This window comes from Tachypleus tridentatus, chromosome 1, assembly GCF_004210375.1.
Source record: "Tachypleus tridentatus isolate NWPU-2018 chromosome 1, ASM421037v1, whole genome shotgun sequence".
In the NCBI taxonomy this organism is placed as follows: Eukaryota; Metazoa; Arthropoda; class Merostomata; order Xiphosura; family Limulidae; genus Tachypleus; species Tachypleus tridentatus.
Window position 1 is genome coordinate 80692803 of NC_134825.1, and position 20726 is coordinate 80713528.

At 32.1% G+C, this 20726-nt stretch overlaps 1 protein-coding gene across 7 annotated transcripts in view; it reads left to right on the forward strand.

Moving 5' to 3' along the window:
• Nucleotides 1–20726, forward strand: part of hfp (Poly(U)-binding-splicing factor hfp) — a 59461-nt gene that overhangs the window by 13176 nt on the left and 25559 nt on the right. For 2 of the 7 annotated variants that reach the window (XM_076506769.1, XM_076506737.1), the window contains exons 3-5: nt 6541–6734; nt 9134–9250; nt 16004–16233. In XM_076506769.1, coding sequence (XP_076362884.1) covers nt 16150–16233 — 84 coding nt within the window. In that variant the 5' untranslated portion in view covers nt 6541–6734; nt 9134–9250; nt 16004–16149. Of the gene's footprint in view, nt 1–6540; nt 6735–9133; nt 9362–16003; nt 16234–20726 lie in introns of all 7 variants that reach the window. The other 5 variants (XM_076506775.1, XM_076506758.1, XM_076506727.1 and 2 more) reach the window with 3 other exon arrangements.

Sequence of the window (20726 nt, forward strand, 5' to 3'; positions counted from 1 at the left end):
CAGCACTGAATTTTCTTGATATCCTTTGCTCAACTACTGCAATACAATAACAAGTGAATAACAGTTGAATGAATAGTTTGCTTCCTTGATACAGATGTAATCTTCCAATGGCAGAGATGCCAACCTTTACGATTTTGGTGTATACACTACGACTATATGCTCATACAGACAAATATTATGACTTCTTGCAACTCCCAAATTATTATATATTATATACGCCAATACAATAAAGTGATAAATTGTTCCCCCAGGGCTTGAAAGAGGTGAAAAAAAAATTTCTAGTGAGATACAAATAAATTTTGATAATAAATAAAAGACATATTCCAAATGGCTACTTGCAATAATCATGTTTGTGCTTGAAATAATAAAAAATATTTGTATTTCCGACGTCTACCAATAGTTTGAGTGTGGTGCTTCTCCATACTGGGTTTGTGGGGGAATCCATAGTTATGTCATCAGTGCTTGTCAGCCAATCAGCGCTCACGTAGATGGGTATTTCCCGTTTTCTATGTGATCGTTCGCAAGATGGAAAAAAAGAGGCCTCGTTCACCAGATTGTCTTGTTTCTGGCAAATCTAAAAGGACTAAAACTGTGAAAGGGCTCTGTCTACAATCATTACGCTTAGTCATTTGAAATATTTGGCATCTCTACAACAGGTGTTACTTTAGGCAACCCCTGATCTCATGGATGTCATACCCCATGAACCTTCATTTTCTGTTACTTTTTAGAAAAGAGCTTCTCTTTGTAAACAGTCAACACAAGGCCCTCCACCATAATCATTGTGGGATTCTAGGTCTTAGTGATGGAAAGAGGTAAGTAGCACTTCTGAAGTTAATACTTACACCTATCTAAAAATGTTTTTCAGATGAGATAATTACCTCTCTGCACCACATCCCACTCTCCTCCTCATTTCCTTACAGTTCATTTGTTTTGTCAGAAATGGTTCGGTTCCCCTCGGTAGGCTCAGCAGATAGTTCGATGTGGCTTTGCTATAAGAAAACAACTTGTAAGAAATGATCTTCTGACGTTCATGGGGATTACTATGCATGGAGGTTGTATCACCCTCTTTTTGGTGGAGGGCTAAAACATAATGATAATTACCTTATAGAATGATGCAGTACACATGTAAGGGCAGAAGTTTGTTCAAGGCTTGTGGTGTGTACAGGAAATCCTATGACAACTGAGTATGAGGTGGTGGTTCTTAGTGGTGTGGAGAAATACATGTACATGTGAAGTACATTTTCTAATAAATAAAATGTTCATGCATACTCATGACAATGTCAAGAAATTGTAACATAACAGTACCTGTTCATCTATACTATAAAGTGGCTTAGAAACTAAACTCCTTGTATAATACAGGAGCCTTTGTTGTTACAGATGAAACTGGAATCCCATATCCAAATACAGTAGGAAAATGTTGCCATAGAAAATGTTACCATATATAATGATTTGAATTGTTAAGCACACCATCTGAATATGCCCAACCATAAGTGCAGTAGGTATAGTTAAGTAAAATTGAAAATTGATCTCTGCTGCAAAATCTAAAAGTAGAATGGTGTAGAATAAGGGCATCTTGCCACCCACAGGGAAAATGGATGTTCTACATGTAACTCATTTTTCTTTCTAGAATATTTTATCAAATCATTGTAAGGTTGTGGATCATTCATTTTGTGAATATGCCTTTTTCCTGCATAACCAATTGAGATTTACTCTTAAGCTTATTTCTGATTCATGAAATTCTCCAATCTAACGATGTCTGTGTGTATTACATCTGTGTATTTCGTGTTGAATAAAATGGCAAGAGAATGATCATTATTGATGATAACATAATAAATTCATTATTGTTTCTAACATTCTTCACCAAAGTTTCATAATTGGCTGGTTTTTACTGTTAAACAGATCAATAAACACTGCTGCTGGACTCAGAATGACTTTACAAGATACATTGAAGATATTGGTTGGCCAGATTGTGCTAAACTAATTAAAGTTGTACTGACCTCTCATAATTCCTAGTTGCACATGTTATTGGTCAGTCTCCATAAAAGTTTAAGAAAATACCACATATTCGACATGTTCCTTTCATCCAGATCAATCATCTGTGACCAAACCATATATGTATATATTTAATTATCCTGTCTCCCACTATCATCTTTTCAAGATAGTGTCAGACCTTTTGGTCAAGAATGCCATTGAAAGGGTTTCTCACTCTTCTCTTGGATTTTATCCCCATATGTTTGTCATTTCTCAACTTCCCTGTGTTTCTCCTGTTCTTTATACATCAGTGCTGGTGGTGGATGTGTTCAGTTAAAGTTGACTATTTCTACTCTTGTACTTATTCTCCTATTTTTCACCTCCCTTGAATGATCTCTTTTATTCAGACACTCTTTCTTGGGGTCTTCTGGTAATGCTCTAGTGACCAATACAGTCATGGTTCCTTCTGCTAAGCTTTCTCACTTTTTCTCCTCCTCTTCCTCTTCTGTTCTTGTCTTCTTCAGCCTTAATTATGTTTTCTTCTAACCAGCTGTGTTTTCACTGTGGCTTCATATGTGAGAGTTGTCCAGTCCTTTGTAAGATGATTGGGACTCTCTTCACATGTAGCCTTCTTCCTAAACCATTTTGTTTGCTCTTCCTTCCTAGAAGTTTATCAGCAGAAGTAGTGTCTTTACTGATGTTAATTTTTCCATCCCACATCTATCTGTAATAATCATAGGACTTGTCTGTCTCGACTATTGCTGGTTATTAAGAGGTTCTCTTCCCTACTTTTCCTATTACATCAGGTTTTTCCCTCCCAACTCTCCCCATTTTTCCAGTCTACCCAATAGGTCCTTATTTTTTTCTCTGTGCTCTTACTCCACCTCCCTTTGAACATTTGATTTCTTGTTCCTCGTACTATCTATCCCTTAAAATTTATTTCTTCAGTCTCCTTACCTCTGGTCATCAGCATTTTGATATCTATGCCACTTATTATTTTTGCACTCTGTTCCATTACTCTTGTATTCTCCATATAGATCACTCTTTCACCATCTAAAATGTCTACAGTGAAGGAGGTGATAGTGAATTCATCCTTATATCTCTTCCTTCTATTACAGGATCCCATTCAGTGGTATTTCTTGCTAAAGTATATTTAACCAACATTTACATAATGCCAGGTTTTTTGGTATCTGGTGTTGGATTGGTGTAGGTCCAACCAACATAAATCATTACTCCTTTGCAGGGAGGATGTTACTATCCTTTTGTGCCTCACAGGGCTTCAAGAAATGGTAGAAACCCTACTCTTCACATTGTCTGGATGCCAAATTTCCTGTCTACCTGATTGTGGACTGGAATTGACCCACCACTTATAGTTTTAAGCACACTAGACTCACAGTACATTTAGCACTTCCAAATGCATGAATTGGGTTTTGGACTGTTGTGCTTGTATTTTTTGCCCATTCTTGCAACACTTCCCTTTCTTTCCTGGTAAATAGTGTACTCTGGTACAGATAAGGTGCTATCTCCTGTACTGTTCCAAGGTACAGGATGTTGCACTCTGTGTGTTTGCTTCAGACACTTCCTGAAGGAGGCTTACGTAGGTAACACTTTGTATCAGTTCTTTCACCACTTAAACACATCTAACTAGATATTAACATTCTTATCCCCACTTATGGTGCATCTTACTTTCTTGCACACTAAGTATCTACCAGTAAACACATCTAACTAGATATTAGCATTCTTATCCCCACTTATGGTGCATCTTACTTTCTTGCACTTATCTAAGTAATACTTTGTACCAGTTCTTCCACCACTTAAACACATCTAACTAGATATTAGCGTTCTTATCCCCACTTATGGTGCATCTTACTTGCCTCAACTCAAAGTGATGAAACACTTGGCATAGAAGGAACCACTGTATTTTGAGGCAGTGTTGCACTCCTATTGATGAAGGATTATTGCATACTCATTTGCATCCATAACATGGCAATATTATGTAAAAATGTGAGATTAGATGGGTGCCTAAAGCCTAGTGGTGAGCAAAAAATGTTTTTATATAGAGGGCAGAACTTAAATTTGAAAGCTAGATGTGAGAGGAGATATCTTTTGGAAATGCATTTTGAGTATTGAAAAATGTTTTGGAACATGAAATCTCAATAAAATGTGAAGTTGCATCCCACGTTTTTTTTAATTGAAGAATTTTGAGTAATTTATTTTCTGTAAACTGTAAGTTAACAACTTTACTTAAATTAAAGAAATGAGAAATTATATGACAAATATTATTCAGAAAAAGTCATTGAAAACTAAATATTCTAGAAAATACTTAAAAACTTCACAAACTTTTTTTTTCCAAAGGGAAAGTTAGTAATGAACTTTTCTTGTTAGGTACTGAGCATACAAACTTTATTGCAATGCAAAACTTTTAAGTGGGAAATAACTTGTGATACTCACTATAGAAGCAAATAAGTGAATATTTTAAGCACTTGAAATTAATATTTTCACATAAAACAACTGCAAAACACATCTTTCAACCATTGAGCTTACCTCGGAGAAATTGTTTTTAATGTAATGAATGACTCTAGTATTAATCAGTGGTCTTATTTTTTATTTGAAACCCCTTAAAAATTGACTAATATTAAATTATTGTTTCAATAATTTGTTTTTTAGTTATATTCATCCTCTTATATTGGACATTAATTATCATTGGTAAAAGAGTAAAAGTTGGAGGTGAATATTGTTGACTAACTGCTTTCCCTGTAATCTTTCAGTTCTAAATTAGGAACATATAATCCTTGAGTAACTTTGCATTAAATTGTATAAAATTAACACATGCCAGTGCCAAGTGTACCTAAAAATCTCATTTGGTATGTAAAAATATAAAAGGATGTGTTTAGTTAGCACAAAATATGATGATGATGTGGTGTTTACCTTGTGCTAAGTAAAACAACACTGTCATTTCAGGTCAACTTAAAAGGGGAATGTACACTGAACATGAATTAATAATTCATATTTTTTGTGTCTTGAATTTATGGTCTCACCTTGTGAAACCATTGGAAATCCTTTCTCTCATATATTGTTTGTTGATTTGTTAATCATTTAGCTAGTTTTTAAGTTACCAACCAAACCATTCTCCAATCAGAATTTGTATCTGTGGGTCAGCATATTTAGAGAACGTTCATGCTAAGTTAAGTAGCCCAGCTTGTTTAGTGCTAGCTAATAAAGTCATGCAGGTGCTGGTACAGACAGAAAGAACTTTAATATCTTGCTTATTAGTATAATAATCTGTAATTTATGCAAAAGTCTTTCCAATATAACTGAATCTCAATATACATTAATTGTAATCTAAGTAAATACAAAGTATCATATTTTTTTCTATGATGAAAAAACTAATATATATATATATATATATATGTTTGTGTATGTGTGTGTGTGTGTGTGTGTGTAATAATTATTATTATTATTCCTTGTCTTATATTAAATCCAGGCCTAGACCTAGACTAATATTAGCAGAAATAAAACAGTGCAGGTGCTGTAATGTCAGTCAGAAAACATAAATAAGGTTTTAGCATTATTTATTAGGATTTTACAGTTTTAGAAGATTTAAGCTGTATAATGTTTCTTTGTCACACCACAAATGTGATTTTCAATTAATCTATAGTTTTATGGATTTTTGCAACACAAGGACTAGATTTAGGCCAACTCCTAAAAAAATAAACTGTAAAATAGCCATATGTGGCTTTTTTTTGGTACTTTCTTTTGCAATTGCATGGATCTAAATTTAGATTTATGTGTAGGCTATCTTACTAAGCTACAGTTCTCAAGCATTTAGCAGTACACTCATGATATGGAAAGCTACTGTACTACATTCACAGACTTTGTCATAACAGTGTTGGATGTTTGTTGTGAATCCTCATGTATTTAAAGAGAGAGGGATAAAAGAATACTTGACAATGAATACACGATTTAGACGTAAGACTGTTTTGTTTTTCTGTTCCCCCATTTTTCCTACATGTATATAAGATGCATAGCAAGTTGCATTACCTTGAAGAAAAAATTGTAAATTATTTTACATTGAAACTAAATTTATGTAGTCACAAAAATTATTTCTAAAACAGTATCATGATGCAATGTATCATATGGGTTTTGAGCATCTCAAAAACATTTCAATATAGTGTATGCACATGCAGGTGAACAGCTATTAACTCAAAATTGTTAAATGCATATGAGTGCTAATTAGCTAAACATTTTTTTAAATATTTTATATGTTATATAATCACAACATATATAATTGAAAGTTGTTCCAATATCATGCTGAGAAAGAAAATTTAATCATAACTATTTTGAAATATTCCTTAATTATAACAAAGGAAACAAAAAATTGTGATATTTAAAATTTTTGCATAAATCTATTTAAATATATATATTTACTTGTGTATGTTTATGTATATAAATATCTAATAATTATCTTTACTTCATAATGACCCAGAAAACTGACCCTGATTTAAGAAGGGAAATTTGCACATAAAATAAGACTTCTTCCGTTTCTTTTTTTCTTCTTTGTCATTGCAGATTACTCCACAGAATATGGATGTAATTCAGTGGGCTCAACATCACTGGACTCAGAATTGAAGTCACCTGTTACAGTAGTTGTGTGACTGTTGATGTTTGTGTGTGTGAGCATGTTTGTACATGAAGGAACAGATGAAATGATAACACTTGTGTTAGATATGCAGTAGTTGTCTTAAAAGCATATTACTGTAATAGTATGTAATTTTATCAGTAACAGTTACTTTATAGTTGAGAAATGTTTTAGTTGATTAAAAAATTATTTGTTTTAAAATATTATTTTCATATCATTTATAATTACTTGAAAAGGGAATACAAAATCCCTGATGTAATGACCAATATTAAAGTGCATACCTACTATTATGGAGCATTTTTCATAATGCACTCTATTTATCAAATAATGCATAGAATTATATAGATGTAATACTTATTTTTAAAACAAGGAATATAGAAACTGTTATTGTAACATTTAGAAGATTGTACATTGCTGTTAATTAATGAACAATTTAGAAAATATATTAGCTTTTGAGATATACATCTCATTAAATCAAAGTGTTTGTGTGATTTCCTGAACTACTGCAGATTTAGTAGCTTCTTCATTTCATGCAAACCATTTATGATAGCAAGTCAGGACTTATTCTTCTGTAGGCATAAAATATAAACCCTGAAAGATTGTAAAAAAAATTTAATACACATCAACCTGCTTGAACTATTGCCAAGAGTTTGAGCTTGAGAAATATGGATGTTAAAATATAATTATTGTGATCTTTAGAATCACTGGAAAACCAAAAATTGTTACATCTGTTTCCATTAAGTTGAATTTCAGTATTTGTGTGAACAACTCCTGGAAATCTGGGCTCTTTTTCACATTTTCATATTTAATAATCAGTACTCAAGATTCAAATTTTAACCTTAGAAACTCCTTTTAACAGCTGCTTTCCTTGATTCATAAGGCTAATCTTTCATATTTTGCTGCCTCTGACTGTTAACATATTTTCAGAATTTCTTCAATAATATCTTATTTTGCTTCTTGGACAGCACAATTCAAACTGACCACTGTAATTTTAGATAATTTTTACTGCAAGTTGATAGAATGTAGTACAACTTATTTCCTTTTCTTCTCTTTGCAAAATTAAAATACAAAGAGCAGTTAAAAGCTTATTTATCATTCTTGCTTCTTGTTGAACAGTAGGTGTAAAAATTTATTACAAGTATATGTAAGCATATATAATTATACATATGGTAGTATTTTTTTAGTCCTGGAAGTAATGTTTCCAGTTCATAAAAGTTATAAAAAGAGAGTTTGTTGAACTTTGCACTTGAAATATTGCATGAATTCTGTCTCTTTATGATTGGTTTTGTAACAAGCATTTAGAAATCATTATTTTACAACCTAAATAAATAGTAATAAGTGAGTTACTTACTAGATGTCTATACCCACACTTCATATGAAAATTTCTTTACATATAAATACATGTACAGAGAGGGGGGTTAATTGAAACTTTTATACAGTATTCATAAACTTATTTCCCTACATTACTGTAAACTAACTTGAAAATATTTTATGGGTAGTGATAGATATGACTGATGCTGCCCAGTAACCCATTTAATTTCAGTTTTAATAGCATTTACAGCTGTTCGTTCTGTTATGTAATTGAGTTATGAAAAACTGGGTAATATACTTATTAGTATAATCTTTGATAGTTTATTATTTTAGCATGTTAGTTTACTTTAGTAACAGAGTAACTACATAAGCTTTATGGTTTGAAATTAAGGTTGTTTGTTTTATTTTAATATTGAGTGGTAAGTTTGTGGACTTGTGTCTCTTTTATTCGAAGTTAAATTAAACTAAATATAGATGCAAACATCATTTACATAAAAAAATGTTTGAAATTTTTAAACAAAAGAAGCATCTTTTCTCATTAGTATGTGTATAAATTTATGTTGATTTCCTCTGTTATAAAGTATGTGACTCATTCAGCTAAGACACTGTTTGATGCACTTTTATTAAGATAACTGTGCCATTACTCATTATTGTAGCTGAAATAAATACATTATAATGATTCAATAACTTTTCTGTAAACACGTTCTGCCTCACTAAAACTTGAAATGAGCACAAAGACTTTAAAAAACAATCCATAGTTCTATTTTTACAGGGTGCACAACAGCTTATAGTGCTGTAAACGTTATTAAAGGTACATTTTAGAACTATGATTTCAATGCTTTCTAACAATTTTTGTATGGGAAGTTATGTAAAGCTTGCATGTTAAAAGCAATATGAAAATAAAGCTGTAAAGTTGTTTTGTTTTCAGTCTTAAAACTAATTCATTCACTATACAAGAACAATTATAAATATGTTAGCATATGAATAACTTCCTGTGTGTTCTATTTTTTTTGTTACACAGTGTTTGTGTCGTTATCAGTATTGTTTGTATTTTTTCTTTTAACAGTAAGTTACATATATAAAAATATGTATTTGTAATGCATTGTGGAATTGATAATTTTTAAACAAAATTGTTCTTCATTTCAGCTAGATATTTTAACTTTGAATTTTCTTGTTCTTTTTCTTTTTTTCCTGTGTTTTTGTACTGTGTAGTTTCAAAGCAAAACGAGAGAAGCTCCATTAGCCACTGGCACTCGCTCATGCGAAATCACTCAATAAGCAGCTCACAGCACTAACGGCTGTGAGATTAGCACGACAGAGAAACCTGTGGTAAACGTCCACTTTTACACCTCATTTCCTTTTTATCCAGTTGCTGATTGAGAGTGAAAGCTGTTGTACATTGAAATGATGACGGCAGTGCCTTCTATAAGTCTATAAGTAGTTGAGTTAAATACACTTAAATATTGAAGTTAAAAAATAAAGGGAGAGTTTTTCGATCTCTATTTATTTCTTGTAGAATTTTGCCTGTTTGAACTGGAATGTAAAGAAATAAAGATCCATCATCATTTACTTACAGTTTAAGCTGTAAAAGTTGCATCTTTTGATGAAATGTCATCATATCAATGTATGTTGTACCTTTATTAAGGTAATTGCTCTGTTCTAACAAGTTTTAATGTTGTTTTTAATTAGACTATGAAAAAGAGATGTTTATATTCCTGAGTAACACTTAATATACATGTGAAATTTCATTAAAATGATCAGTATAGTTCATAATGTTGTTAACTTTGAAATTGCCTTTCTTAGTTTCTTTGGATTTATTGTAATAATAGCAATATGTGAACACAATATCATTTGTGGCAATAAGTAAAAATAACCACAGTAAATGGAACAAACTTCAGAAGTCTTGATATTATAGAAATTAGTCTCAACACTTTAGTGTATCCTCTTTAATCTCTTGTTATATTCTGGCAGGAAAAGTACTCAACTTCTGCATGACCCCAGAACTTCAAATTCTTTAATGAACACACAAAATTGTTTAGCTTAAAGTGGCTTAGAAAATGTTGAAATTAGTAAGGCTCTTGATTGAGCAACTTTCTAGAGACTTAAAGTTTGGGTTATAGCCAGTATAAAGTGGCTTCATATTGTCATTAGTGGATCTTTCTTTGTCTTCAAAGAACCGGGTTTCCTTTGCTCTAATGAAATGTGGAAAAATGGAGTTCTTTGAAAATAAAAAAGATATTAATTTTATGTTCAACCAGTATTGGGTGACATATTCTATAGAGTAAGAAAAATTGAAGAAATAATATGTATTTTGACCTGGCATAAAAAAAAGTGAAAATAACTTTTGTCAGTTTAGAGTATACAGAGAGGCTTAGTTCTGGGTTTTCTCTGGTTACCATTGTAGTAGAAAGTAATTACATTTTAAAATTTTCTTCGAAAATTTTGCACAGTAGTGGAGAAAGTGGATTTCTGATGGCCATTCTGCTGTTTTTTGTTGTCAGAAGGAAAAATACATTGTTTCTTTGCACAGATTTTGATATGAGAGAGTTATAAAAATGTCAAAGATACATTAAATTCAGGTAATTTTCTTTTAAACGGTCCTATAATCCTGTCAACTGATATCTTAGTAAATAAAGCACCAACATTAAAACTTAATGTTTTTCCTTTACTTAGGTCAGTATTTTTTTTTTTTTTTAATTACACTGTTCGGATCTGTAATAGTAAGATACTTAACGACCACCAGGACAAGCTCCATGTTAGAAATTATGAGTATAAAGAGAGTCTTCATTCGGCAAGTTTTACATGTAAAATGAGGAGGCATTAATATGTTTTAACCCATTTTAAAAGATACAGGTAACCATCAAGAATTATACATGTTGATCTGTTCAAATTGTACCTTCTATAAGGAATTGGAGCTCTATCTTTCTTAAATGTACCATTCTATAAGAAGTTCTAGATTTTTCATCAATGATTTTTTGTGTGTATTTGGGTCTAAAAGAAAAGAATAATCTATAACCCAAGTCTATTCATTATGACTCAGTTGGGTTATGATGCGGTAAGTTTAAAACATTTTTGTTGGGTTGTGAAGCTTTACTTCATGAACTATTTTAAATAAATTATGAAATTCTAATATGAGAACACAGACACAGAATAGCTATTTTCCTCCTGTAAATGTCTTCAGTGGTGTTTTATTTTTTATCTCTGGAGACCTGGATTGACATTATATGACTTTGCAGGTAGTTTTCTTTTGTGACTTTGCCCCTTACTCTTTTCCTTCATATTGTTCTGTCTTCCTCTAGTCTTTTTATTTCAGGTCCCAGGCAATCCTTTCATTCTTATCCACAGATGCCTACAAAAATTGTGTATAATTAACCTTGAGGCAAATCTCTCCTAAGTTCACATATTTTAATGAAAACTGAGCTGGTACGTAATGATGTTATCACACAACAAGACCCCTCTACAAGTAAGAGGACAACACATTCCTCATGAGCAGTAACTCCCCATTTAATGCTTGCTCCCATGATAACTTCATTCTTCTTCTCAGTACTCTTATTTAACAGACATGCTTAAATTGTCTTGTCTGAATTCAGTTTGACAAGATTTGCATTTTTTAATGAAACACTTGTTTCTTTTGCTGTTGTTTCAAAGTCTTAGATTCTTTATCGTGAATTATCAAATAATGATGAGTGACAATGTCAAACACATAGGCCTTATTTCTACTGTGGCTTCTGGGGCTTACTAACTGTAAGGAACATTGTAGCTATTGTTCAACATTTTGTGGATTTTTCTGCTTCTCTGTGCTTAGCATCCAAACACTTCATTCCTCTACCCAGTATCCCCTTCAGCTTTACACATCCCTCCTCCTTTGGGAAATATCTTCCCTCCATCTTCACATGTGGAATCGTCATGTCCAGCACCCATTGGATAGGACTCATCAGTCATGTGACATTCTGTAAGTCACATTTCTGTTACCTTTCCATTGTATCTATCTATCAATGAGAGTGGTAAGTCTTTCATTGTTGGTCCATTTGCCATGCCTTTACTCCTGGTTATGATACTGAGTACCACCTTTCTGCCTTTTCACCCAGCTGTTTATCAGTTGTTTGTCAGTTTCTGCCATTGCTGTTTATCAGGTAGTCTTGTCCATGGCATTTTGCCTTGCTTGATAGCACATGGTGTTTATTTCTCTATCATCTACATTGTTTTCTATCTTTTCATTCTTCTTCCATCTCTTCATCCAACTCTCATGCCTGACTGGGATTTTAATACATTTTTGCATGTTCTCATGTGTACCCCATTTGGCCTGTTTGTTGGCTTCTTGCTTATTGTATTATCTCTCCCACTCAAAATATATCCCTGTCCTTATCTCCTGTTGTCATCATTTGAATGGCTATGCTATGAATGTTTCTTACACCCTCTTCCACTACAATTGTATGTTCCTCTCCCCATGATGATCATTCCTTCACATTCAGTTCATTACCTCATGCTCTTGCTTCTCATCTTCATTGGCCTTGATGAAAATTCTCTAGGCAGATGTAAGACTCTTCATACATTATCTCTCACTATCTCCACCATCTAGCTTTTTTATTTCCTGCTGAATTTCAGCTTCCACCTGTCATCATTCTTCAATCACTCCACTGTCTCTGAGAAGAATATGTACAGTTTCTTTTCAGAAACCTCTTTTGATTTCAAAGGATCTCACCAGATAGCTGGTGTTGCTTCCCAGGGTATACTTATCCAAAATCTGCATTGAACCAGGATAACAGAGAGCACTCATACCATCTAGCCAAGATCTACCAGTTCACACTCTTATATGGAGTGTGATGCAAGACCACTTGAAGTATCTTCAGGATGTACATGTATTCTCAATTATCTGATCCAGACTGTACTTATAAAACTTATAAAAATAGAATTTTGAAGTCACTCATTACACTGTTTCCATTAAAAGATCTTTCTCACTGGAGTTCCAGTGAGGGTTTGAGAACTTCTCAAAATCTCCCTAAAGTAAATCCCTCCCTTTGTTTTTTTTTTCAAATGGAGCATAGAAAACAGTTACCACTTACTATTTTCTGACTGCTTAGGTGATAGACCATGGAGAGTCTTCACTGGCTAGACTTTAGTACCATATGATGAGAAGTGGAGCAGAGGTGACACTGTTAGTGTAGTATGAGTCCACCCTCACAAAAAACATAATGTGTATCTATTGTGCCCACCTGCTGCAACAATATCCTTCTGCATAGAGTTGGGGTGAGCACAGAATTTAAAGACAATATGAAATAACTAATGTTTTCTTCTGCAGCCAGAGTGCTCAATAGAGTTAATATCAGCACACCTCAACCATGATACACATATTGGTTGTCTAGTCATTTGTGTGCAGTTACTTGGATGGTCACATTCTCGTTCCATCCATTTCTGTGACACAAGGCTTGTTTGCCTTTTTACCCTCCTTTGGTCAAGATGAGATGTGTTCTGCCATAAAACCCATGCCACCAAGTGTCAAGTGCCACCATTTAGGTGCTTTCTGAAGGGAGCTCATTCAGATAAAATTTTGTATTGGCCCCTCATCCAATTTAACATGATATTCTATCTATTCTGTATGAGAGGTAAGTTATTATCTCAGAAGTTAATGTCTTCCTTGCCTGAAAACTGCAGACCTTTCCCACTTGTCCTCTTTATTCCTTTCTTTTTTTTGTCTTGGCTCATCAAAGAATGAAGCTGTCATGAGTGCAAGTGCATAGAGGGAGTCGTGCATGGAAGCTGTGTTGCCCTCCTATTGGTGGAGTGCTTTTGTTTCATGATGACATCATTATGCACCAGCACTGTTAATGTTAAAACGTGTAAAATTAGGTAGATGTTTCTTCAAGGACAGTGATATGTAAATTTTGTATGGAAATGCATGAGAAAGATAATTGTTTTCTGTGAGAAGATTAGTATCAATTGGAAGTATATTTTCAGGAAAGGAAAATGGAAACTTTCATTTTGAGTTTCATCTCTTCATGCTTAAGTTTGTCTAATCTTACAGTATTTCTTGCAATCTGCTCTTTTGTGTTGTAGTTGTATATTCTTATAGAATGCATGCCACTCTATGTGATGCACAGAAGGTTTCATTAATTTCAGAATGAACATTCTCACTCCTTCAAGGTTATGAAAAGAAGACATTGATTTGTCTTCAGTGTTTTTGGAATAGTTTTATTCTTCAAACAAGTAATAACTTTTTTTTTATTTTTGTCAATTCACCTTCAGGAGCTGTTTCAAAGCACATCTATAGTGTATCCCAATCTCCTGATGGTGTTTCAGTATGTGTTTAAACTATCCATTATTTCATGCAGAACATAGTCATAAAAGAAGAGTATTATATGCAGTATTTAATGAAAATTATAGTAAGTGGGTAAAACTGTCATATATCTTAATATTAAAGAAAAATGTTTTGGCACATTAATGTGTTCTCTTCAGTTTAACATTGTCTTCTTACAAGAAAAGCTGTCAACTGCATTCCCATGACCCTTTGAATTCTCATAAGGATACAGGAAATCAGAAAGACATTTAAAGTAACCTTGCTAGGTGTTGAAGTTAGTTATGTAGTTATCCATTTTGTATACAATGCTTATTGATTTCACGGCCAAAATCTCATATGTAGAAAAATAACATATTTTGTATTTCCACATTTAATGTCTTTCCCCCCCCCCCTTTGTCCAAAATTCTCATATAAACACTTCTTCCAATTTCACCTTTTTCAAAGGACTGACATTGTGTGATATGAATGTATTTTATTTTATCCTCAGGTGCTATTTTATTTGAATTTATTTTATTTTAATGATATCCAGATATTTGTGTATGATTCTAAAGTTATTCTTTCTTGCATTTTTCCTGAGGGCTCAATTTTATGTTGTATCCAGTATAGAGTGATTTCTTTTTATTGTCAGTTGGGTTTTCTTTATCTTCATGAAACAAAATTGTTTTTACCTTAAGATGATGGTTGTAATGAAATGTTTCAGAAAATGGAGTTCTTTGAAATTAAAACAAGGAAAAAACCTTGTTCTATATAAGACTAAGAAAGAACAATCAGTGAAAATATGACACTATTTTATATTGACTATAGCATAAAAGTTGAGCCTGTAGAGAAAATATTAAGGACGAATAACTCAAGAATCATGTACAAATATTCAAACACCATTAAAGATAGCTTCAATTATAACAATACCCGAAAACAGAAAACAGGGCATTTGTATTATGTTTAATCAATCCTATAGGAAAGATTATGTAGATGAAACCAAAACTGTTAACACAAGGTTTTCTGAACATAAAAACGGCATTAGGTATTATGAAAGCACAAACAATGTCATTTTCATTTACATGTAATATTCTCACATTCAAATTGATTGGAAACTAACAAGAATTTTATACAAAATATTCGTGAAAAGGTTGTCTAAATTCTATAACTCTCAAGACCAAAACAGCTTCCCAACCTATGCCCTTAAGGGAATTCAAAGTTTAGAGGTTATGTAAACATTGTTGACTGGTTGCTCCTGTCAAAAAACAAAGTGAGACCAAAGAGGACACATGAAGGTGTCAACTAGTTTCTCTAATATCAAGGGTATTGTAATGATAATAATGCAACATTCATATTAAATTCATGTATATCCAACATTCATAATTTTACTTAATTATTCTAAGTTGCTTTTTATCACTTTTTTATTATTTAAAACTGATGCAAAATCACCTGTTTTAAAAGGAAGTTTGTGAGTCATAATTCACTAACATTACTAGGAAAATATAAGGGTTATTGACACTGTCAAAAGTAATAAATAAGGTTAGTGTAGTTAGATGTTAAATCAAGTGTACATACAAACTTTTCTTCTGCAAGTATATTCAAAATAAAATCGTGCTGAAACTTACAGCACTTGTGCTTATGCAAACATAAATGAATTAAGTTAACTATAATTTATGGTCGCAACATCATATTTAAAGAAAGGCAATTTTTAATCTTGAATTTAGGTTCACCCCACTTAAATACACAGTATTTAATAAAGGTAGCCTTTTTATTTAATGATGTAAGTAACAAGTAATTCTTCTTTGAAACAGAAAATAGTCAATCACCCAGCTATTGCACAAATGACTGCACTCAGCAAGAACAGACAGGCCCACTTTTGGCTGGTCCAGGAGCCCTGCGGTCTTCTAGTTCAGTGGTGGGAATCGGATTTCCCAAGCTGACCTCAGACCAACAAGAGATGCTGACAAAAGCTAAGAAGTATGCCATGGAACAGAGTATTAAGAATGTACTCATCAAACAGACAATAGCCCATCAACAACAGGTGTGCCATTGGAATGGATGAAGTTAAACATATAAAATTGTTATGGGTGTTAAATTTATTTTAACCTTACTTGAAGTCTGGTGATCAATTGACTCTCTTTTATGTACAATTATCACTCATTATTTGCTTTTGAAAGTGCTTTAAATTGTCCTCCTCATCATTCAGGCTCATTTCATTAGTTTAGCATATAATTTTTAATGCTAGGAAATGATGTTCGTGTTGAATTTGCTGCTCCTAATATGAGAGTGTAATTATACCTAATAGTGTGGCCAGTATAAATTGAAAAATATTTAGAACATTTATACTGATATGTGACTATTGAAATTTCAGGTATTTTCTTTTTTGTGCCTGAAAAAATGTTAAAATCCACATTCAGGTTCAAAGATACATCTTGATTCAACTTATGGGTAAGCCTGATGGTACAATTTATGTAATTGCTTTCTCATTAAAATGCTTTCTTGCCTTATGTAGTAATATTAGAGTAATTTTATGTATAATAATATCCCAGTTTGACTGCATACTAACATTAATAACATTTAAATAGGCATGAATAATATGGAGTATAATATGTATGGGAAATGTTTTTTTTTCAGTTTTTTTATATTTTTAAATTCTTTAAGCAAGAAGACATATATATTGCTTATTTTATATGCTTGATAGCTAAATATTTTCACCATGTTCTTGAAAGAAATTGGTCTAAAAACTATATAAGTATGATACAAACCTGTAAAGATTTTTAGATAAGATAGTTTGCATTTTTATTATGAATGAAAGGGTTGAGAAGTGAAAGTTGATCTTGTTGATGTCCGACTTCAACTGTGAATAGTAGTAACTTGTCCATATACCAAATATCTGTAAAAATAATTTATTATCCACATACCATCTATATTATATTGGTTATTTGAAAAAGGTCAGTAATCATGTTATTTAAGGAATATTACCAAGTAGTGTGCTAGTCTTGATCCCATAACTTTGTCATCGACTTAATCATACAAATGTTTATTGAATGAAAATGAGATTCTAGAGTCAGAGATGCCAACTATTTCAAATGACTGAGCATAATGATTGCAGACAGAGCCCTTTTATATTTGCCAAAAACAAGACAATCTGGTGAACGAGGCCTCTTTTTTCCATCTTGTGAATGATTGCATTGGTGTTTCTATGCCACTTAGAAAGTGAGAAATATCCGTCTATGCAAGCGCTGATTGGCTGTCAAGCACTGATGACATAACTATGGATTCCCCATGCACCCAGTATGGAGAAGCACCGCACTCAAACTATGTATACACCAAAATCGTAATGATTATGCTCAATTCGTAATGGTTGGCATCTCTATAGTGTCAATAAGTGTCTGAAACACATATATAAAAATATTATTTCCTTACTTTCATTTTGATATGAAATGTTGGTGCATAAACTTATATTTCACTTAACAAAATGTTTTTGTAGATAAACTATATCAGACTAGTACAATAGATCTTACTATCAAAATTCAGACCATTTATATGTAGAGAAAAAAAACCTTTTAATAGTATAGTTACACTGTTTAATGGTTCCCAAACTATAATTATAATTATTTATCCTAATATTACACACACAATCCATATAAACAGGCCAACCATCCTTTTCAACTTCAGGAGCTTAATACGTAATACCAGAATGATAACATAATAGCTTTATTTTATCTTTTGTCAGTAAATTTTCTACTTTTAATAAGTATCTTTATAATTTATCTTTTTTGTCCAATTTTACAACTTTAGTTTTCTTATTTAAAACTCAATTAACGATGTAGTTAATTTTATTTCAAGTAACTAATTTTTTCCCTCTGACTTATTATTACGATATTTTTAACTTAATGTTTAGGGACTCTTTGGTTCATCTTGGTTGTCAAGTTATCTAAACTAAACTAATATTTTTCAATAAATAAACTTTTAAAAAATCTTAAAGTGAACTGTTATTATTCAAATAGTCATTAGGCTTTCTCTTAAATTTGCTTAAATTTATTGGCTCTACAACATTCTAAAGGAAATCCATTTGTTTCAAAGACCAAGCATCCTGTTAAAGAAATAAAAGTTTAGCTGAAGACAGAAATTTTAATCTCTCCTTATTCTAGTTACCCTTTTCTGAACCTTTTCAATAATTCAGTGTTCTTCCTAAGTTAAGAAGCCCAAGACTGAATACGTTACATCAAATGAAGCCAAAATAATGGTCTGTACAAGGAAATTATACTCTTTAGACTTGTATTCAGTATTGTTGCAGATACAATATCTAAAATTCTATCTGACCTATCACTAGCAACAGCGCCATGTTTCAATGATTTAAGAGACTGATCACCACTACACCAAAACCCCTTTCTTTCATGACACTGTTAGAGTTTATCCCATCCAAATTATGCTTATATATAAAATTCCAACCCACATGCATTATCTTGCATTTATTGTAATTAAAACCCTTCTGCCATTTATCTGCCCAACTCACTACATGATCTAAATCCTTTTGTAGATCAGCAGCATCCTCTTCACAGCCAGCAACACCAAGTCCTTAATATCATCAGGAAATTTTAAGTAATTTATTGATCATTCCTTTATTTATATCATTCATAAATCAAGTAAGAGTGAAGTCCATTTATTACAACTGTTTGCTTTCTTCCACCAAGCCACTCTTCTATCACATTAGCTAACATATCATTCACACCTATACAAATATTTTTTTTACCAGCATTTTGAAAATCCACATACACCAAGTCTACTCCTTTACCCTTTACATAGGCAGTATCCTTTTCAAAGAATGTCAACAAATTTGTAAGGCAAGATATTCCCTTTCTGAAACTATGGTTACTATCCAATAAAATTCTAAGCTTTGTTAAATAACTTTCCAAAACATCTTTTATCTGGCTTACCAGAACTTTCTCACACAACTGATACAAGTCTAATAGGTCTGTAGTTACTAGGACAATATTTATAACCTCAGTTGAAAAGAGGAGTGAGATTAGCTAACTTTCAATCCTTTGGCACCTGTGTACTATTCAGAGACTTCCAAAAAAGAAAATAGTAGCAAGCAGTTCACATATCCAACCTTATCCTCCAGCAAAACCTGTGGTGAAATATTATCTGTTTAGTAAGTCTTATCATTCTTCCTAATTATTTCTTAACCTGCTCAGTATTAATGCAGTCATTTTTTTTACCTTGTTTCCATCTATCATCTGTTCAAGATGAGGAATACTACTTTAACATCCACTACTAAAAATTGAAATAAAAACAGAATTTAGTAACCCATCTCATAACACTGCACAACAATTTTTTTGAGAAGTTTTGCTTCCTGAAAAGTTTTTGCTAATTGTGACAGGTACCTGGTGGGTATGCACAAATATAGTTTTGGTTTTGCTTCATCACGTAGGAACTCTGAGAAACAGACAGTAAACTGTTTACCAGCAATAACGTATTTAATTGCATTTATGTTTCTAATATGGTATTAAGTTCAACATAATTAAAAGTGTTTTGCTCCTGATTTTCATTTGTATTCAATGTCCAGTGCATCACGTTGCAGTGTCCAACAGTAGTCAGCAAGCATTAACGGATTCCAGTTCCCCTGATATTGTTTTTCCATTGTAGCAAAACTGAAGATTTCGATGAAACAGTACGTGATGGGAAAATTTGGATGTGATTTTCGTGATCAGCAGCCAAAAATCTATAAGGAACACCCAACAGTGTTCAAGAAGCAAAAACTTTGTTGTGCAGTGTAATCAGATACAAACAATTTAATTTATGATCTAGTTTACTAATTTGATATTTTAACAGTAAGAAAACTTTTTCCAGTTGTCATTTAATTTCCAAATAATTTTTTCTGTTTCATTTTTTAAATTACAAATGTTGTTTCAAATACTCAAATTGAGAAATAGGTACTTCAACAAATTTTAGGTTTTACATTGCTAAAAAAATCAAGATTTGATTTTTATAATACTTAGAATATGGTTTTTTTGAACAATGATAAAGTATATTTGTGATTCCTGTCAGTGGTTATAGCAGAAGTAGACATGTTTTGAAAATATAAAGCTTCTTATAATTTTTAATACTGACAGAAAAACATACTGCATAACATAATCTTCACATTTCAATATGAACAACCTTAACATCAAAATAGAAATCTATTTAAATTATCATTTCTCATATTTTTATGGAATAATATATTTAAAGAATCCCCTATGTTATGACAATTTTTAGATATTCAGTTTATTACAGAAAATAGGATTGCCAATTAGTCTGTCCTCAGTCTGCCAAAATCTAAAATTTTCAAATAGAAAATTACAAAACACAAACAGAGAAAATCCAAACACCCAAATAATGGATTCTGAAGGTTATTATTAATAATTAAGCTACAGTTTAAACTACTGTTAGGTTTTAATTGTGCTATTATAAAAATCATTAGTATTAGTACAGGAATAATACATATCATAAGCTACATGAAAACTTCTCTACACAAGTATAGTAAAGTAT